The 17,217-nt window shown below is 42.1% G+C and overlaps 1 protein-coding gene across 1 annotated transcript in view; it reads right to left on the bottom strand.

Annotated features, from left to right (window-relative positions):
- csmd3a (CUB and Sushi multiple domains 3a) overlaps positions 1 to 17,217 on the bottom strand; it is a 437,506-nt gene that overhangs the window by 154,832 nt on the left and 265,457 nt on the right. The window contains exon 35 of the mRNA XM_051721095.1: positions 13,863 to 14,066. Coding sequence (XP_051577055.1) covers positions 13,863 to 14,066 — 204 coding nt within the window. The remainder of the gene's footprint in view (positions 1 to 13,862; positions 14,067 to 17,217) is intronic.

Raw genomic sequence — 17,217 nt, 5'->3', positions numbered from 1 at the left:
ATTAATTTAGGGAAGAAAGAATGGTATCATTATCATCATCAAAAAAACAAAAAAACAAAAAAAAATTACACCTTTGCTCTTTCCGGTCAAAAATGACCGGAAGGACCAAAGGTAGGGCTCATTTATGAATCCCTTAGGAGGGTTAAACAAATCAGATGAGTCCTCTATGTCCTACAGAACATGGCTCATTTTATCTCCAAGAAAATACAATTAGAAGAGATGCACTGAATTATGTCTTGGTTAACATAAAAAAAAAAAATCTGACAGGATGTACCTCAGATTCAAAAACACTGCGAAGTTTAAGTATGGCATGTAATGCAGTTAGCGTGTAGACTAATTGGCACCATTCTTTAACTTCCTGCTGCAATAGGTAGATCACAGGTTATCATAATCATTATTATTAATGCAATGCCTTGAGTCTTTTCTCTGCTTGCTCATGATCCATAGGCCAACATCACCAGCTAACGTTTATGGGGTATTCTATGTTTATATTTAAAGAGGATTTTACTAACAAAACAATAAATGAATAAACAAAATAAAGAATTTATTCCAAAAAGAAAAAAGAAAAACACAGTTGTAGTTTTAAAGAATAGATCGAAATAGATTTAAACCTTTTTAGTGTGTCTTTAATTACTTATTAAAGAGTTTTGAAATGTAACATTTAAAGAATTTCTCCCTCACAAAGTATTTTGAACTGTTCTCAACAATACATTTATAATAAGTATCAAAATCAGATCAATTATCCATTGCACTTTTTTCATTCATTTGGTATTTATGAGTACAATTTGGATTTTTTTAAATGAAAAAATAAATAAATAAATAAATAATTCCTGTCCCTATTTCTGTTGTCAGTGCATCACAACAGCATTTCAGAGAACAAGAGTTTACAGGAATATGGGATGTTCGCCGGGGGGAGTGGACGTTTCTCCACAATGCGGAACAAGTTCCTTTCCGCTGTACCGTCAATGATGCGCAATTCATGTCACAGTACTGGCAGCTATTCCTGCTTCCATGAAAAGATCGACGGAAGGTCAGACAGAGAAACTTTCAGGGAACACTTACAACTATTCTTAGCTAACCTAACTAACATTTATTCATGTGGGTCTTACTTTCAAATGCTTCTTTAAATCACATGTCTAGTTCTTGGAAAATGACAGCATCTTCCAGCTGGAAGGCATACATTGCACTGAACTGTAATGTTGTTTCCTTTTTCTCCTTTGAAGAGACAATAATGTCGAATTTTCTACAAAAACAATACATTTTCTCCAGTGGCTATTGTGATAAAACAGCCCTTTTAATGGTTTGACCCCGTTTGCCTCGAGAGCAAAGTGGTGATGTGAGACATGGGTTATTGACGCTTCTGACTCACATGAGTCAAGAGTGAACCAGAAGAGATTTTGAGCGAGCATCTGAGCATCTGTACCTTTCTAAAGCAAGCAACGGTCTATATCATTTTATTTCAGGAGGGTCATTTGTTACTTTTGTTATTAATTAAAAAAAATTGTAATCCTGTTAGTAATCCAAATTTTACCAAATGTAGCTGTAATCTGATTATGTTGGGGTTTTATGTATATTACTGTAACAGATTAAAGCTACAAATTGTTTGTATCCTGATTACATAACATCGTTACAAGTATTCCGTTATTCTCAAGCCTAATGACACATACTGAAATTTCTGAATATCTTTCAAATATTTGATGCCACTAACCTGTGTAGGGTTGTGCCAGCCATTCGAAAGGTCTTAAGGCTTGTTCACACCAAATTCATGACAATTTTGCAAGACAAAATTCCCACAGGTCACGAGTAAAAAATTAACAACAAAAAACAATTTCACCCCTGTACAGTACGATTTTGCTGTTCTAAACATTTATACCAGTCTCCTGCCCGCACCTTCAGCTGTTAGAGATTAATTTATTGAATGTTGTTAAAGCATTTATTTACCTAATTTGGCATAACTGTTTCATTATGTTCTTTCTGTGGTGTTGATGCGTTCTGAGGAGTATATAATCAGTTTTTATGCGAGTGAGATAAGTTAAGAGCACTGTTGCATATTTATTTGCACATTCATTTTGCAACGAATATATTCCAAACGGACTCCCGAACCATATTCTCTTTTTATCATGTCTGGATTAATGCCTGGATAATATAACACAAGGTGCAGTGATATAAATATACACTATATTGCCAAAAGTATTCGCTCACCCATCCAAATAATTGAATTCAGGTGTTCCAATCACTTCCATGGCCACAGGTGTATAAAATGAAGCACCTAGGCATGCAGACTGCTTCTACAAACATTTGTGAAAGAATGGGCCGCTCTCAGGAGCTCAGTGAATTCCAGCATGGTACTGTGATAGGATGCCACCTGTGCAACAAGTCCAGTCATGAAATTTCCTCGCTACTAAATATTCCACAGTCAACTGTCAGTGGTATTATAACAGAGTGGAAGCGATTGGGAATGACAGCAACTCAGCCACGAAGTGGTAGGCCACGTAAAATGACAGAGGCGCATAGTGCGCAGAGGTCGCCAACTTTCTGCAGAGTCAATCACTACAGACCTCCAAAGCTCATGTGGCCTTCAGATTAGCTCAAGAACAGTGCGTAGAGAGCTTCATGGAATGGGTTTCCATGACCGAGCAGCTGCATCCAAGCCATACATCAAGTGCAATGCAAATTGTCGGATGCAGTGGTGTAAAGCATGCCGCCACTGGACTCTAGAGCAGTGGAGACGCGTTCTCTGGAGTGACGAATCACGCTTCTCCATCTGGCAATCTGATGGATGAGTCTGGGTTTGGCGGTTGCCAGGAGAACGGTACTTGTCTGACTGCATTGTGCCAACTGTGAAGTTTGGTGGAGGGGGGATTATGGTGTGGGGTTGTTTTTCAGGAGCTGGGCTTGGCCCCTTAGTTCCAGTGAAAGGAACTCTGAATGCTTCAGCATACCAAGAGATTTTGGACAATTCCATGCTCCCAACTTTGTGGGAACAGTTTGGGGATGGCCCCTTCCTGTTCCAACATGACTGCGCACCAGTGCACAAAGCAAGGTCCATAAAGACATGGATGAGCGAGTTTGGTGTGGAAGAACTTGACTGGCCTGCACAGAGTCCTGACCTCAACCAGATAGAGCACCTTTGGGATGAATTAGAGCGAAGACTGCGAGCCAGGCCTTCTCGTCCAACATCAGTGTCTGACCTCACAAATGCGCTTCTGGAAGAATGGTCAAAAATTCCCATAAACACACTCCTAAACCTTGTGGAAATCCTTCCCAGAAGAGTTGAAGCTGTTATAGCTGCAAAGGGTGGGCCGACGTCATATTAAACCCTATGGATTAAGAATGGGATGTCACTTAAGTTCATATGCGTCTAAAGGCAGATGAGCGAATACTTTTGGCAATATTGTGTATGTGGAATAATGTACATTGAGGATAACAGTATAGTATAAATTAGGATGCATAATATTAAAAACAATATAAAAGAAAACACTGGCTTACGGTCTTTTCTTTATTTAAATTATTGCAATAATTTGTTATATTATCCTTGCAATAAAAATAGCAGTGTGGTTCTGCAATTCATTTGTCTAAAACATTGCATGTAACAAATCTTTTTATGGTATATTTTACTATGAGCTTAGTACAAACGAATTGCCGAACATTGCTGCTATTTTTAATGCCATGAGAATATAACTGTCACAGTGATATACATTTTAAATAGTGTACATTAAGACAAAAAAACATAAGCAGACTTTCGAAAAGAGAACGGTTTATGCTTGCAGTACAAAGGGTTAATGAACTAAACCTTTTTTTTTTTTTTTTTACTATTTATTTTTAAGTATATAATTTTCTGGTGTGTGTTTCAACAGCACGTCCAATGCCGGTGTTTGCCAGCTGATTAGCGCCACCAACATGCTGGATTGAGAAGTTGCAGCGACTCTGGAAAAATTACAAAAAGCTTGTATCTTATTGTATCTGATGATAAAAAAAGAAATCGGACCACTCGTGAAAAAAACCTTTGGATTGTCGTGGACAATCTGTCGGACCCGGTATGAAAAACGCTATCGGTATCCATGGTTCCTATTCAAAAGCTTGTTCAGAATGAACAATCGTACCGAAAAAACAGAGTTGGTGTGAACAGGCCGTTACTTAACATTGGGACACAAAGTTCACACAAGGGAGTTAAGTTACTCAAAATAAGTAATCCACTACAAATTACTAATTAATTATCTAAGATTGTAATCAGATTACTTTACAAATTACATTATCTAAAAGTAATCAAATAACTAATTACTTTAGTTTTAAGTTATTTTCTAAATCACTTTTCCTAGAAAAGATTTTGGATTTCCACTCAAATTCAAAATGTCTATATTTCCTCATCATTCATTGTCACACACCCTTCAGCTGTCACAGAAACGCTAAGAGACGTACATATGAATTCATATTTAAATGTATTATACAGTTTGGCATTTATCCATTTTAATTTTTCTGAGTGTGTGTTTTTCTGTGTGGGTCTTTTTAGAATTGTTTTGTCTGAAAGAGTTGCTAAGTAAGTTATTATGGTAATGTTTTCTCTTGTAAATGTAAACAAGAGTAAATCTCAATATCATTACATATTCCTAAAGGATTGAAGTCACGAAAAACAGATTGATTATTGATTTAATACAATCCGTATGCCTTTTTATTCCAACCTAACTCCTTGTCAGAGGCTTCCATAAATATTTAGTTTAAACGTGGAGTTTCATTTCACCTAAGTTTAATGGTTCTACGTGAAAAGATTAAATTGTGCTTAAGTTGTAACTTAGTGCCAATTTACGCCACAACCTGGCGTTGCACAATTAAAGGTGCTATATGTAAGATTAACAACAAGTGTTTGAAATGGGTACTGCAGTCCAAATTCAAAATATTGGAGAGTTGCCTGCCCCGCCCCAGACTCGAAGCTCATCAATATTTATCCTTGTTTTACTATGCTTCTTGTCATGGTGGTTTTTAGACGGATGGCGAGGCTTTTTAGGTCGGGTGGAATCTGTTATCTCTTATCCAGTTTGTTTGCTGGCTTTCATGGCTGCAGCACGCAGTTGTTTGCCTGCAAACGTTCAAATCTGGCAACCCGGTGGTGTCTAAATACTATTGGTGAGTGGGCAGTGGGCGGGATCACACAGGCCAAAACATAAGCAGAAAGTCCGGCACGGAATGGAAACTTCAAAGTAGAATATACTGGCTGTAGCATTGTTATTGGAGAAGCCAGTATTTCAACTTAGCATGTTTCCTAATTCTCTAATCACATATTATGGTAATTTTATGATTTAGTACAGTAAAAATATTACATATAACAACATTAAGTTGAGCGTAAGTTGCAACTTAGTGTCAATTTATGCCACAACCTGGCTAAGTTGTAACTTAAGCACAGCTGGGTGCAACTGGCCCCTGGTGAACTTTGGCAAAAAGTTAACCACTGTATACTGGTACTGTATCAACCCAGTATCAACTTTGTTTTCAGGCAGACTGTTTAAAAAAAAAAATAATAGTTTACTCTCCACAAGACCACAACATAAGAGGTATTTAACAGATGGGACACACTCTACTTAGTGTCAAAACTTTCTCTCCCAAAACTATGCATGTTGATCTAGATGCAACATACAATATATTTTCGAAATTGGAGGACTCAAAAAAGTGACCAAGGTGAACGCAGTAATGGATGTGTGCTGCACCTGTGCAGAGAATGCTATAAAGAAAATAATTATGTGAACCAGTTACCAATGGCAACCCTACCTGCTTTGTGCACACACTGAGAAAATTAATATAATAGTCCTGATGATTCACTGAGGCCCTTTCCTTTAGCAGAAATAATGAATGAAATTAGGTGCAACTGTCACAGCATTTGATTCACCCCCCTACAGCAACACAAAAAGACTGCATTGAAGGAAAGATTTGCTGGTTTCCAATTTACTTATTTCTGACAGGAATTTACAAATGCAAACATGATACCCGGGTATACATAAATGCTTTAATACAGGTTATTAAACCAAAAAGCCTCTCTAGGCCTTGTGTTAAAGTAATTTTAGAGTGCAGTTTTTCCCATTAATTACCAAGACAGTTTCATAATGAACCAAAAATATTTTTACACTTCTCATAATAGCATAAAAGATCTCTAACGTTGTATTTTGCACCGTTGCTTCAGCAAAGCATGTCTCACTCCCAGCCAGTCTTGTTTACAAGAGCACAAAGCTAGCACAAAGATCTAGCCTTTTAATTTTGCTCTCAAAGTGCACCAGATTGATGCATTTAACTTTAAATGTACAAGGTCTGAGGTCCACCCACCACAGTCTCATAAAAATCCTGTGGGAAACACTGGAGTGCATAAAACACCCTTAAAAGCAAAAGCCTCGAGTGAATTATTCAGTTTATAAAAATATGTCAAAAGCAAAATTATAAAATTGCATTTAATAAATAGTTAATTAATTAATTAATAATGTGAAATAGACAATTCTGGAGCCAAATAATATAGATCATTACTCTAACTTTAAGCTGCTTTTGGTTGTCAAGAAACGTCTCGGTTACTGTCGTAACCTCCGTTCCCTGATGGAGGGAACGAGACGTTGTGTCGATGTAGTGACACTAGGGGTCACCCTTGGGAGCCCCAAACACCTCAGATCTTTGAGAAAAGGCCAATGAGAATTGGCAAGTGGAATTTGCATGCCACTCCCCCGGACATACGGGTATAAAAGGAGCTGGCTCGCAACCACTCATTCAGGTTTTGTGCTGAGGAGCCGAGACAGGGTCCCGCCCATTTCAGCGGGTAGTACAGCATTGTGGCAGGGGGGACACAACATCTCGTTCCCTCCATCAGGGAACGGAGGTTATGACAGTAACCGAGACGTTCCCCTTCTCTCACTCACTCGACGTTGTGTTGATGTAGTGACACTAGGGGTCCCTATACGGAACACCACAACTAGCTGAACCATGTTACGTGGACTGCCAGTGCAGGTGCAAGCAAGCTGCTGTGTGCGTAGTAACAGGTGCACCGGTCTGCACGTAGCCTCTCCCAATGCCCCAAAAAACATTGTATAGTTCCCCACATCCCTGGAGGTGGGGGGGGGAGAGACATATCTAGTATATCTAGTATGGAAGTAGGCCGCGCCAGCTGCAAAGTATTCAGTTATTCGGCTGGGGCCATTGTAACGCTCAATATATGCACCGGGGGAGGTGTTCTTTTCCTATCCTATTCTTTCAGGTGGAAAAGACCCCGCGGAGACCACATCCTGCCCGGAGGGGAGGTAACATGTGGCAAGCACGTCATGTGGGCTCAGAGCCGCACATGGAAGAGGCGCGGTGGTAGGTCCTACCTGAAAGAAACGCAGGTCTACTGACCGGGAGACCATACTGCAGAAAATATATCACAGGGGGTTACCAGAGTAACTGTCACCTGTGGAGCACCTACCTCAGTAAGGGCATATTAGCACACGTACTGGTTCGAGCTGTGAATTCCTCCACTGAATTAGCGAGCCACAGGGCTAGGGAGGAAGGACATCCAGGGTTCACGGGTTCGTGAACTCGCATGGGAAAAGAAGCACACATCTTCACCTCTTTGGAGGGGAAAGGCGCTATACGCAAGCGATACACCCGGCCAGCTGTCCGTATTCCCGAACTTACCTGTTCGTACCTGACAGAACATGGGATGAAACCGGCTCAACCCAGAGATTGTAAAAACTCGTGAAGGTATTGGGTGTCGCCCAGCCCGCTGCCCTGCAGATGTCTGCTAGAGAGGTGCCATGGGTCAGTGCCCACGAGGATGCCAGATTCCTTGTGGAGTGTGCTCGTATTCCTGAAGGGGCGGGCACGGCCTGGGCCTGGTATGCCATAGCGATGACATCCATGATCCAGTGGGCAAGCCTCTGTTTGGAGACAGCGTTCCCCTTCCGCTGTCCCCAAAGCAGACAAAGAGCTGCTCAGAGCATCTAAATCTCTGCGTGCGATCCAAGTAGATGCGCAAAGTACACACCGGACACAGCAACGACAGGGCTGGGTCTGCCTCCTCCTGGGGCAGTGCTTGCAGGTTCACCACCTGATCCCTGAAGTGAGTTGTGGGAACCTTAGGCACATAGCCCGGCTGGGGTCTCAAGATTACGTGAGAGTCACCCGGACCGAACTCCAGACAAGTATCGCTGACAGAGAACGCTTGCAGGTCCCCGACCCTCTTGATGGAGGTGAGCGCAATCAGGAGGGCCATCTTCAAGGAGAGGGCTTTCAGCTCGACTGACTCTAGCAGCTCAAAGGGGGCTCCGCGAAGGCCCAGGAGGACCACGGAGAGATCCCATGAGGGGAACAGGTGTGGCCTAGGAGGATTCAACCTCTGGGCGCCTCTCAGGAACCTGATGATCAGGTCGTGCTTCCCTAAGGACTTACCGTCCACTGTATCGTGGTGTGCTGCTATGGCGGCCACATACACCTTCAAGGTGGAGGGGGACAGCTGTTCCTCCAGCCTCTCCTGCAGGAAGGAAAGTACTGACCCGACTGCACATCTCTGAGGGTCTTCAGCTCGGGAAGAACACCAATTCGCGAACCAACGCCACTTCAGGGTATAAAGCTGCCTCGTGGAGGGAGCTCTGGCCTGAGTGATCGTGTATATCACTGCTGGTGGTAGGCCACTTAGGTCTTCCGCATCCTGTCCAAGGGTCAGATGTGGAGGTTCCAGAGGTCTGGGCGCGGGTGCCAGATGGTGCTCCGTCCCTGAGAAAGAAGGTCCTTCCTCAGGGGAATTCGCCAGGTAGGGGCTGTCACGAGGAGCGTGAGGTCTGAGAACCAAGTCTGGGTGGGCAAATACGGGGCCACGAGGGTGACCTGCTCCTCGTCCTCCCTGACCTTGAACAGGGTCTGTGCAAGTAGGCTTACTGGGGGGAACGCATATTTGTGCAGCCCCCAGGGCCACAAGCAAGGTGGCGGCATTCTCGCCCCTCACCAAAGTGAAGTGGACGCTGCTGAACCAGGTTGGGCGCCTGGCGAACTGAATCACGTAGCCGAGTCGGATGGTCCTGGCCAACCACTGCGACGGGTTGGAAAGCACTAGCCATGCTCTCAAGCTCCGGGCGAGGGGCACTAAGGGGACGATCGCGTTTAACGTACCTGTGGGTGGGGCCTCGCTTCGTCTCGAACTCGTGGCTGAGCTGAGGGGACCCACGAAGCACTTACCTTGCTCCATGTACCCGGCGTCGGGGGGTAAGCGACGGGGGAGGAGGGACTTTTTGACCATCCTTGTAGTCCGTCACAACCACCTGGCCACGGGTGTGAGTGTGGTGCGACCGGACGCGCAAAGGCAGGGGGCCCACGTTCGCACCGTCTAAGTCGCTGGTGCTCAGTGCCCAGTTGCCGTGATAACGGCGATTGTAAACACTGGCTATGTGACCCAGGGAGTGAGGAAACTGCTCTTTTGAGAATGTGGGTACCGCAGCCCGTTCGGGGTGTGGCGAACATAAAAGAAAAGGAAACCAAGTATTTACCTCCCGGCCCTCCACCAGGGGATGGAGTGGTCTGGATACCAGCTCTGAGTTTTCAGCAGACATCTCGCTCCCTGGGTCGTCTGTCTCAGGGGTGCTTAGGAGCCTTTCGTGTCCTCGTGCCAGCCCATGAGGCGGGGTGCATCAGCTTCCTGTGGGGGGCTCTACGCTGGGGCCAAGAACTGGGCTTGGGCTGAGGCGGAGCCGCCTGGGCTTTCGCCGCTGCAGGGGGACGCCCTCGGTGAGCAGACGGGATATGGGATCTTGACGGGGCAAGATGTTTTGTATAGCCTCCGTCTGCTTCCTCACCACTGAGAACTGCTGGGCGAAAATTCCTTGACGGTGTCATCGAACCTCCCAGGCCGATCTGGGAGATGGGGGCGTTGAGAAAGCGAACCTTGTCCGCGTCCCTCATCTCGACCAGATTCAGCCACAGGTGCACCACAACCACCTTATCCACATGAGGGACCTCCATATTACCCCTGGGCTGCCCCGCCATCAAGGGTAGTGAGAGTGGATGAGCTGGGAGGTCGGTTTTCTGGCAGAAAAAGGTGCCCTCCACGACCTCGTCAGCTCGTCGAAGAAAGGGACCGGGGGGGGTGGCGTGGCTGTGAGCGGAGCCCTGAACCCAGGAACCAATTGTCTAGCCACGAGGGCTCAGGGGATTGTGGAAGGTTCCACTCCAACCCGACACATGCTGCGGCCCAGGCAAGCATGGCGGTCATCTCGCCATCAGACTCAGACTGGGCGGGCCGACCCGAAGGTGGCAGCCCAGTCGAGTCCTCGGCGTCTAACATCGCCAGTACGCTCTCCGATGCAGCGATCGAGCACTTATCCTGCTACGGAGCTCCGAAAGGGACACTAAGCTGTCCCTGGGGCGAGCTGGTCTCCTCTCGCCGGGGGCAAACGAACATGCTGGGGAATGGGAGGTCCGCGTGGATTTACCTGGCAGAGCCGTGCCCATTGAAGCCCCCAAATCGCCTCCAGCGCCAGCCAGGCCGTCCTCGCACCCGGAGGTTAAAGGCGAGGCGTGGGGGGCGGCTAGAGTGGCTTTCCCCCGGAAGAAGGAAAGCCGCGACCGCAACGTTGCCATGGTCATATTCTCGCAATGAGAACATGAACCATCCATGAACACTGCCTCAGTGTGATCTCTGCCCAGTCACGTGAGGCAGTGCCTGTGGCCGTCGGAAGGGGAGAGATAGCGACCGCATCCAGGAATCACACAATGACAGAAAGGCATCTTTATAAAGACGCGTCTTTAAAAAGATGTTCAACGTCAATGTGTGTGCTCTAATAGAGAAAATATACTCTTTAGCAGGAATATACACTCTTTTAGCGCTGTCGAAGCGCCCAGGGGCGAAATCTGCACTTGTCGTGCAGAATGAGAGAAAGCCGCTGGAAATGCGCCGTATATCCAACAGCATCCGCTTCATAAGAGGTGAATGGAACAGCAGTAGTATTCAGCTCGCTGATAGTACAACCGCTCGACTCCGAAGAAAAAATCTGAATGAGTGGTTGTGAGCCAGCTCTTTTTATACCCGTATGTCCGGGGGAGTGGCATGCAAATTCCACTCGCCAATTCTCATTGGCCTTTTCTCAAAGATCTGAGGTGTTTGGGGCTCCCAAGGGTGACCCCTAGTGTCACTACATCGACACAACGTCGAGTGAGTGACAGAAGGGGAACTTAACATCTTGGTGCATTAAAATTGAATATGCGGTCACAGATGTCAAACCATGAAAAATGAATTTTCTGTGATCTTGATTTTTTCTGTGAATTTCTGATGTCAGAAACCCCCAAACAATGACACCTCTTAAGGGTTGTTCACACAGAACGTGTTCTTGCATTAAAAAAGCTAGAAGCAGCATTACCAATAGAGCAGAACATTTAACTAAAAGAATACATGAAATCAGTTTTTTCACTGCTAGTTTTTGGTCTTTTCTAAAAGCTTTAATAAACAATAATAACCAAGCTACAGTCAAGTAAATGGCATTAACAGTGTTATTTAATTGATGAAAAGCCATAAACGGTTTAAACTAAACCTAAATTACATGCCTAGACTTGTTGCCTGTTAGAAGCTGTTCACACTGAAGATACAATGAAGATACAAGATTTTTTTTTTTTCTGAAATCCATATCAAGAGTTTATTTAAAAAGTTCACGTCTCAAAACTTGTTTTTAACAGCTGAAGTTCTTTTCAACTTGACACTAAAAAGACAGAAGAGTGAGACATAATGTAGTGGTCAAAAACATCCATTTAGCACTTTAGCACCTTATTACAAAGGAAAACAACTGAAGAACAGCGTGGACAGATGCAAAAACATGTTCAGTGTGAACTGCAGGTGTTCAGAAACATGGCCCAACCAGTGAGGAATTAGGATAGATACTATTATTCCAAAACGCCAGACAAAGAAAACAGGCCTATTATTATTCCAGTTTTTCGAATTTAGCTACCGAAAAAGAGTAATATACTGTATGGAGACACATGGAAAAGAGAAGCTGGAGTATATTTTTAACTAGGTTAAAGAGTTTATGTGGCATACAGTATTTGAGCACAGAATACCCACGTCCGAAACGGCATACTGTCAGAGTACAAACTGCATTTGTAACTAGAATGAAAAATTTGTAGACAAACTTTATGTTGGCTTTAAAAAGTCTTGTCTGAAAGTTTACAAAAGTTTAAAAGCTTGGAGTTTTAAAGTCATACAGACAGACAGACAGAGAGATAGATAGATAGCATGTTTTAGCATGTAGCTAGGTTGCTCTGGCATATAGCTAAGCATTGCTAGCATGTTCCTAACATGTTTTAGCATGTAGCTAAGCTATGCTAGCATGTTGCAAGGATAATTCATCATGTTGCTAGGCAATGCTAGCCTGTTGCTAGCATGTTTTAGCATATAGCTAAGCATTTCTAGCATGTTGCTAGCATGTTTTATCATGTAGCTAGGCAATGCTAGTCTGTTGCTAGCATATTTTAGCATGTAGCTAAGCATTGCTAGCATGTTGCTAGCATGTCTTAGTATGTAGCTATGCAATGCTAGCATGTTTTAGTATGTAGCATGTTGCTAGCATGTTTAGCATGAAGAAGCTAGATGTTGCTAACACGTTGCCCTATACTAGCCCAAATATATGACATAATAACAACAACCGTGAAAATGCTTTGTGAAACAAGCACAATTTAAGCACAAGGAAGAACTGTTTTGTACTGGTACTGTATATATAGCACTTACAGTTGGAAAGAGCTGTTTTTTTAATCCACCATTTTGAATCTAAAGTCTCCAGCTTCTCGCTTACTTGCTTAGTAAATACTGAGGATTTGGACAAGCTACTCCAGTGGTATACTGTTTGAGCATACTATTTAATAGGGAAGTATGCATATTCGGATGCAGTCAATCTGTCACAATGTAATGCAGGCTTTGCAAACAGGCTGTTATTGAACAGTAGGGCAGTTAAAAACTATATTGGATAGAACAGCAAACCTGCAACCTGTGTATGAGCACAGCAAATCACTTATACTTATTTTGCATGCAAAAAGGGCATTTATATATTAGATATTGAGGCACAACAGCAAAACTCACCCTATTTATTTCTTCGCATCAGAGAGAGGGTGGAAAATGGTCATGAACAAATTTATTATGGCCGTTTTTGGTGCAAGAAACCTTGACTAACAGGTATACCTCAGAGGGAAAATATGATATGAGCCCTTTATTACAAAATCATGACTATGATTGCCCTTTATGCTCAAAAAATGATACCATATTGATTGGTTGCTGAGACCGTAAGGATTGTAGCTTTGCTTGTAGCACCTGTTGATTCTCTCATAGGAACATTTCTATTAAACTGCATGAGGACACAGCTAGGTGGAAAGTATTCTGTCAAGTTGCATCAAGAGATTTGCCTGAGATTCACATTTGCTCGAAATTGCATTTCGTAGGCCCCTCCATGCTGTGTGAATGCTCCTATATCCATTAGCTCCCGGCACATCGATTTTTAATAAAAAACAAATCTCTCAGGCTCGGTTCCTAAACATAGTGAGCTGCATTGTTGTCTATTGCCTACATAGGCAGCTACATTCTAAAGCAGCATTCTAACCATCATGGAACCTCATTGGTGACAGATTTTGAAAGATCTACATACAGTAGGTAGCAACTAGAATTTGGACAAAATTACAGCTCTTGAAAGCAACATAATGATCCCTAACTCGTGGAACAGCCATTGTTTTGCACCTGTGTGTCTTACAATTCTGCCTGCGTAGGCAGCTAGGTTTTGGAAAAAAGCCTCTATTTCAGCTTAGTCGCCTTCCATAGTTGACGTCCATGCCAAAGGTCATCCCCAAAAGTTGGGGGCAGTAATGAGTAGAAAGATGGATGGGGGTGTACGTACCGACACATGATGGCACAGTGCCGTTCCACTGGGCAAGAGAGTTGGGCACGGCCTCACACCTGATGGCACTGGCACCATGCAGAGTGTAACCTGGGTTACACTCGAACAGCACAGCCGTGCCCAATCCAAAGTCATTCCCAATGCGCCTCCCATAGCGAGGCTCAGGCACCGAGCTACACTGAGAAGCACTGGTCCTTGGAACAGCTAGAGAAATGAGAGAAGAAATTGTCAGGATGTGGTTTTTAAAAATGTGTTCAGAATGGAATACTAGTGTACTGTTTACTTGTACTGATTGCTGCCTAAAGTTTTTTTGTAACTGTGTGTAACAGTATGCAATATATAAAAACAAATGTTACAAACATTAGTATCACATATTCAGAACAGAATGCTAGTGTACTCTTTACTGCATACTGTATAGTATATAGTGTATACTGCCTACATTATTTTTTACCTTTTCAGTGAGGGTTTCTGAAAAAATGAGACCAATTTTTGGAAATTAGTCCACAGTATGTGTAAATGGTGAGCTTTTACATTTGAATGTGAAAAATTGCAGGTGGTAGCCCAAAAAGTCCTCAGAGTTGAAAAGGGATACTATGTAAAGCAGCATGCAATATGCAAAAATACACGTTTCAAGAGGTAGAGTCAATATGTTCGGATGGAGTCGTGTTTTGAATGAAATTCTAGAATACTGTTTACTGCACACTGCATAGTATATAGTCTACTGTATACTAACTACTGTTTATGTAAATAGTATGTGACAGTACGCAGTATGTAAACATAAACGTTACAAACAGTAAAGTTACGTGTTTGGAATGAAATAATACTGCTTATTGTATACTGCCTACATTTTTAAAATAGTATGTAAAACAGTATGCAACATATAAAATCAAACATTTTATCCCGTAGAGTAATGTGTTCAAAATGGAATACTGGCATACTGCTTACTGCACACTGAACAGTATATACTGTATACTGCAGTTTACTATTTATTTAAAAATAGAATGTAAAACAGCATGCAATTTGCAAAATTAAATGTTTCAAAAAGCAGTGTTTGCATGTTTTGAATAGAATACTAGCATATTGCTTACTGCACAGTATATACTGGATCCTGCCTGCCTAGTGCCTACTATTTAAAACATAGTATGGAAAATAGTGTGCAACAATTAAAAACACTTTCAAGCACTTTCACATTTCAAACACTAGTGTGCTACATTTTTGCCACTTGAACTTAACTTAGTTATATTTACTACGTTTAATTCAGCAAAACTTAAGGTATCCAGTTTGATCATCTTGGAAATAAATAAATAAATAAATAAAATGTATAGGGATGTCCCAATACCGTATTTTTTTTATAAAACGAGTACCAATACTTCATTTTTGGTACTCGCTGAAACTGAGTCCGATACCTGTTTTTTTTTTTTTTTTTTTTTCTGAAATCCATATCAAGATTTTATTAAAATTTTATCACTAAAACTGTTGCAAAAAAAAAAATGTATTAAAACTTTAATCAAACTGGGGGCCTGGGTAACTCAGCAATTAAAGATGCTGACTACCACACCTCAGGCTTCCTAAGCAACCCATTGGCCCGGTTGCAAGGGTGAGTAGAGTCATGCTGGGTTAACCTCCTCATGGTCGCTATAATGTGGCTCTCTTTCTGGGTGGGGCGTTTGGTGAGTTGTGCGTGAATGCCACGGAGAATAGCGTGAGCCTCCACATGCGCTAGGTCTCCGTGGTAACGCGCTCAACAAGCCATGTGATAAAATGCGCGGATTGGCGGTCTCAGATGTGGAGGCAACTGAGATTCGTCCTCTGCCACCCGGATTGAGGCGAGTCACTATGCCACCACGAGGACTTAGAGTGCATTGGGAATTGGGCATTCCAAATTGAAAAAAAAAAAAAAAAAAAAAACTTTAATCAAATGAAAATATAACAGTTTTCAACATAATATTGTATTTGTATTTTTATTATTTTTTTATTTTTTTATTTAATGAAGTGCTTTTATACAAAACCTCACAGCACAATCTAAAATCCAACACTGGAGTTATATTTTGTCAAATAAAGTGCTGCATAGATGTGAGATATTGCTTAAATATAATACAATTACTATTGATTTATTGTTATTATTGTTAGTAGTAGTAGTAATACAGTTAATATTACATAACTATACAGTAGTGATATATTTCTGCCATGCTTTTTTCATTTAAATTGAGCTTTTATTTTGACGGAGCATTTAATTTGAATTGTTTCTGTGTTATGACAGCAGCTTTTCAGTCCAGAAAAGCTGATGTCATAATCAAATGAGTCAGCCCGTGAAAACGGGTCCGCGTCTGATGTCATAGCGATTCCTAGCGATTCCATTGGCTCATAGAACTTTTAATGAGTACAATATTCACTGCCTAAGTAGAAATCCTACAAAATCCTTTTATGATGTATTTCAATATAACTTTGTAAATACGACATTTAATGACTTTTAGATCAAATGTTACACATAATAGTATATTACCACAGGTATAGAGTGTAAAATTAAACATTTCTTGTTCTGTTTGTTTTTCAGTTAGCTTACATTTGGCAATATGTGCCACAGAATTAGCCTACTGAACCACAGTACTACAAAATATTTCACATATTTACACACCTTACAATTGTATATGCACACCAGCTATTATGATGGAAAATAATTGTGTCCTAAGCAAGTCTGAGTACATTTAAGAACATTTAGCTAAATGTTTATTTTTTTTTAATAAACGTGTTCATTAACAATGTGAAACCAGTCAAGTTATTGTCATATCTATAGTGCTTTTCACCATTTCAAAGCCAACGCGATAACAAACAGTCACCCCCACGGGACTCTATTTCACGGGCGGACTCATTTGCGCTATGTGACCGCAAAGGCTGCTATTTAATAAAAAAACGTATGTACTCTGTTTGTGCCTCGCGCTACTACGTGAATTTGCTCTCTGTTCACTGTCATCTGCTAGAAACAGAGCCAGTGAAGCGTTTTCCATGTATGAGCCAAGGAGGAGCTTTAAAAGGTACGTGCAGCTAGCGTCAGCACAACACTGTCCCCGCACATTCACAAGTGCTTCATTTGAAGCGCGCCACACATGCAAATTATATATTTATCTCATTACATCACAGCTTTTGCTGTGAAATAATCTTAATAGGACATAATGTGATTTTAATTTGTGCGCTGAGTGTTGATGTAATGACATTCGTATTTAAGATGGTATCGTTTTTTTTTTTTTTTGTATCTGAGCATTTTTTACGAACATGAGTACGAGTACATGAGCATGGTATCGGATCCGATTCCGATACCAGTATCGGTATCGGGACATCCCTAAAAATATTTATTTTT

This window comes from Myxocyprinus asiaticus, chromosome 16, assembly GCF_019703515.2.
Source record: "Myxocyprinus asiaticus isolate MX2 ecotype Aquarium Trade chromosome 16, UBuf_Myxa_2, whole genome shotgun sequence".
NCBI classification, from domain to species: domain Eukaryota; kingdom Metazoa; phylum Chordata; class Actinopteri; order Cypriniformes; family Catostomidae; genus Myxocyprinus; species Myxocyprinus asiaticus.
The sequence above is the reverse complement of the archived record's forward strand: the minus strand, read 5'-3'. Positions and strand labels throughout refer to the sequence as shown.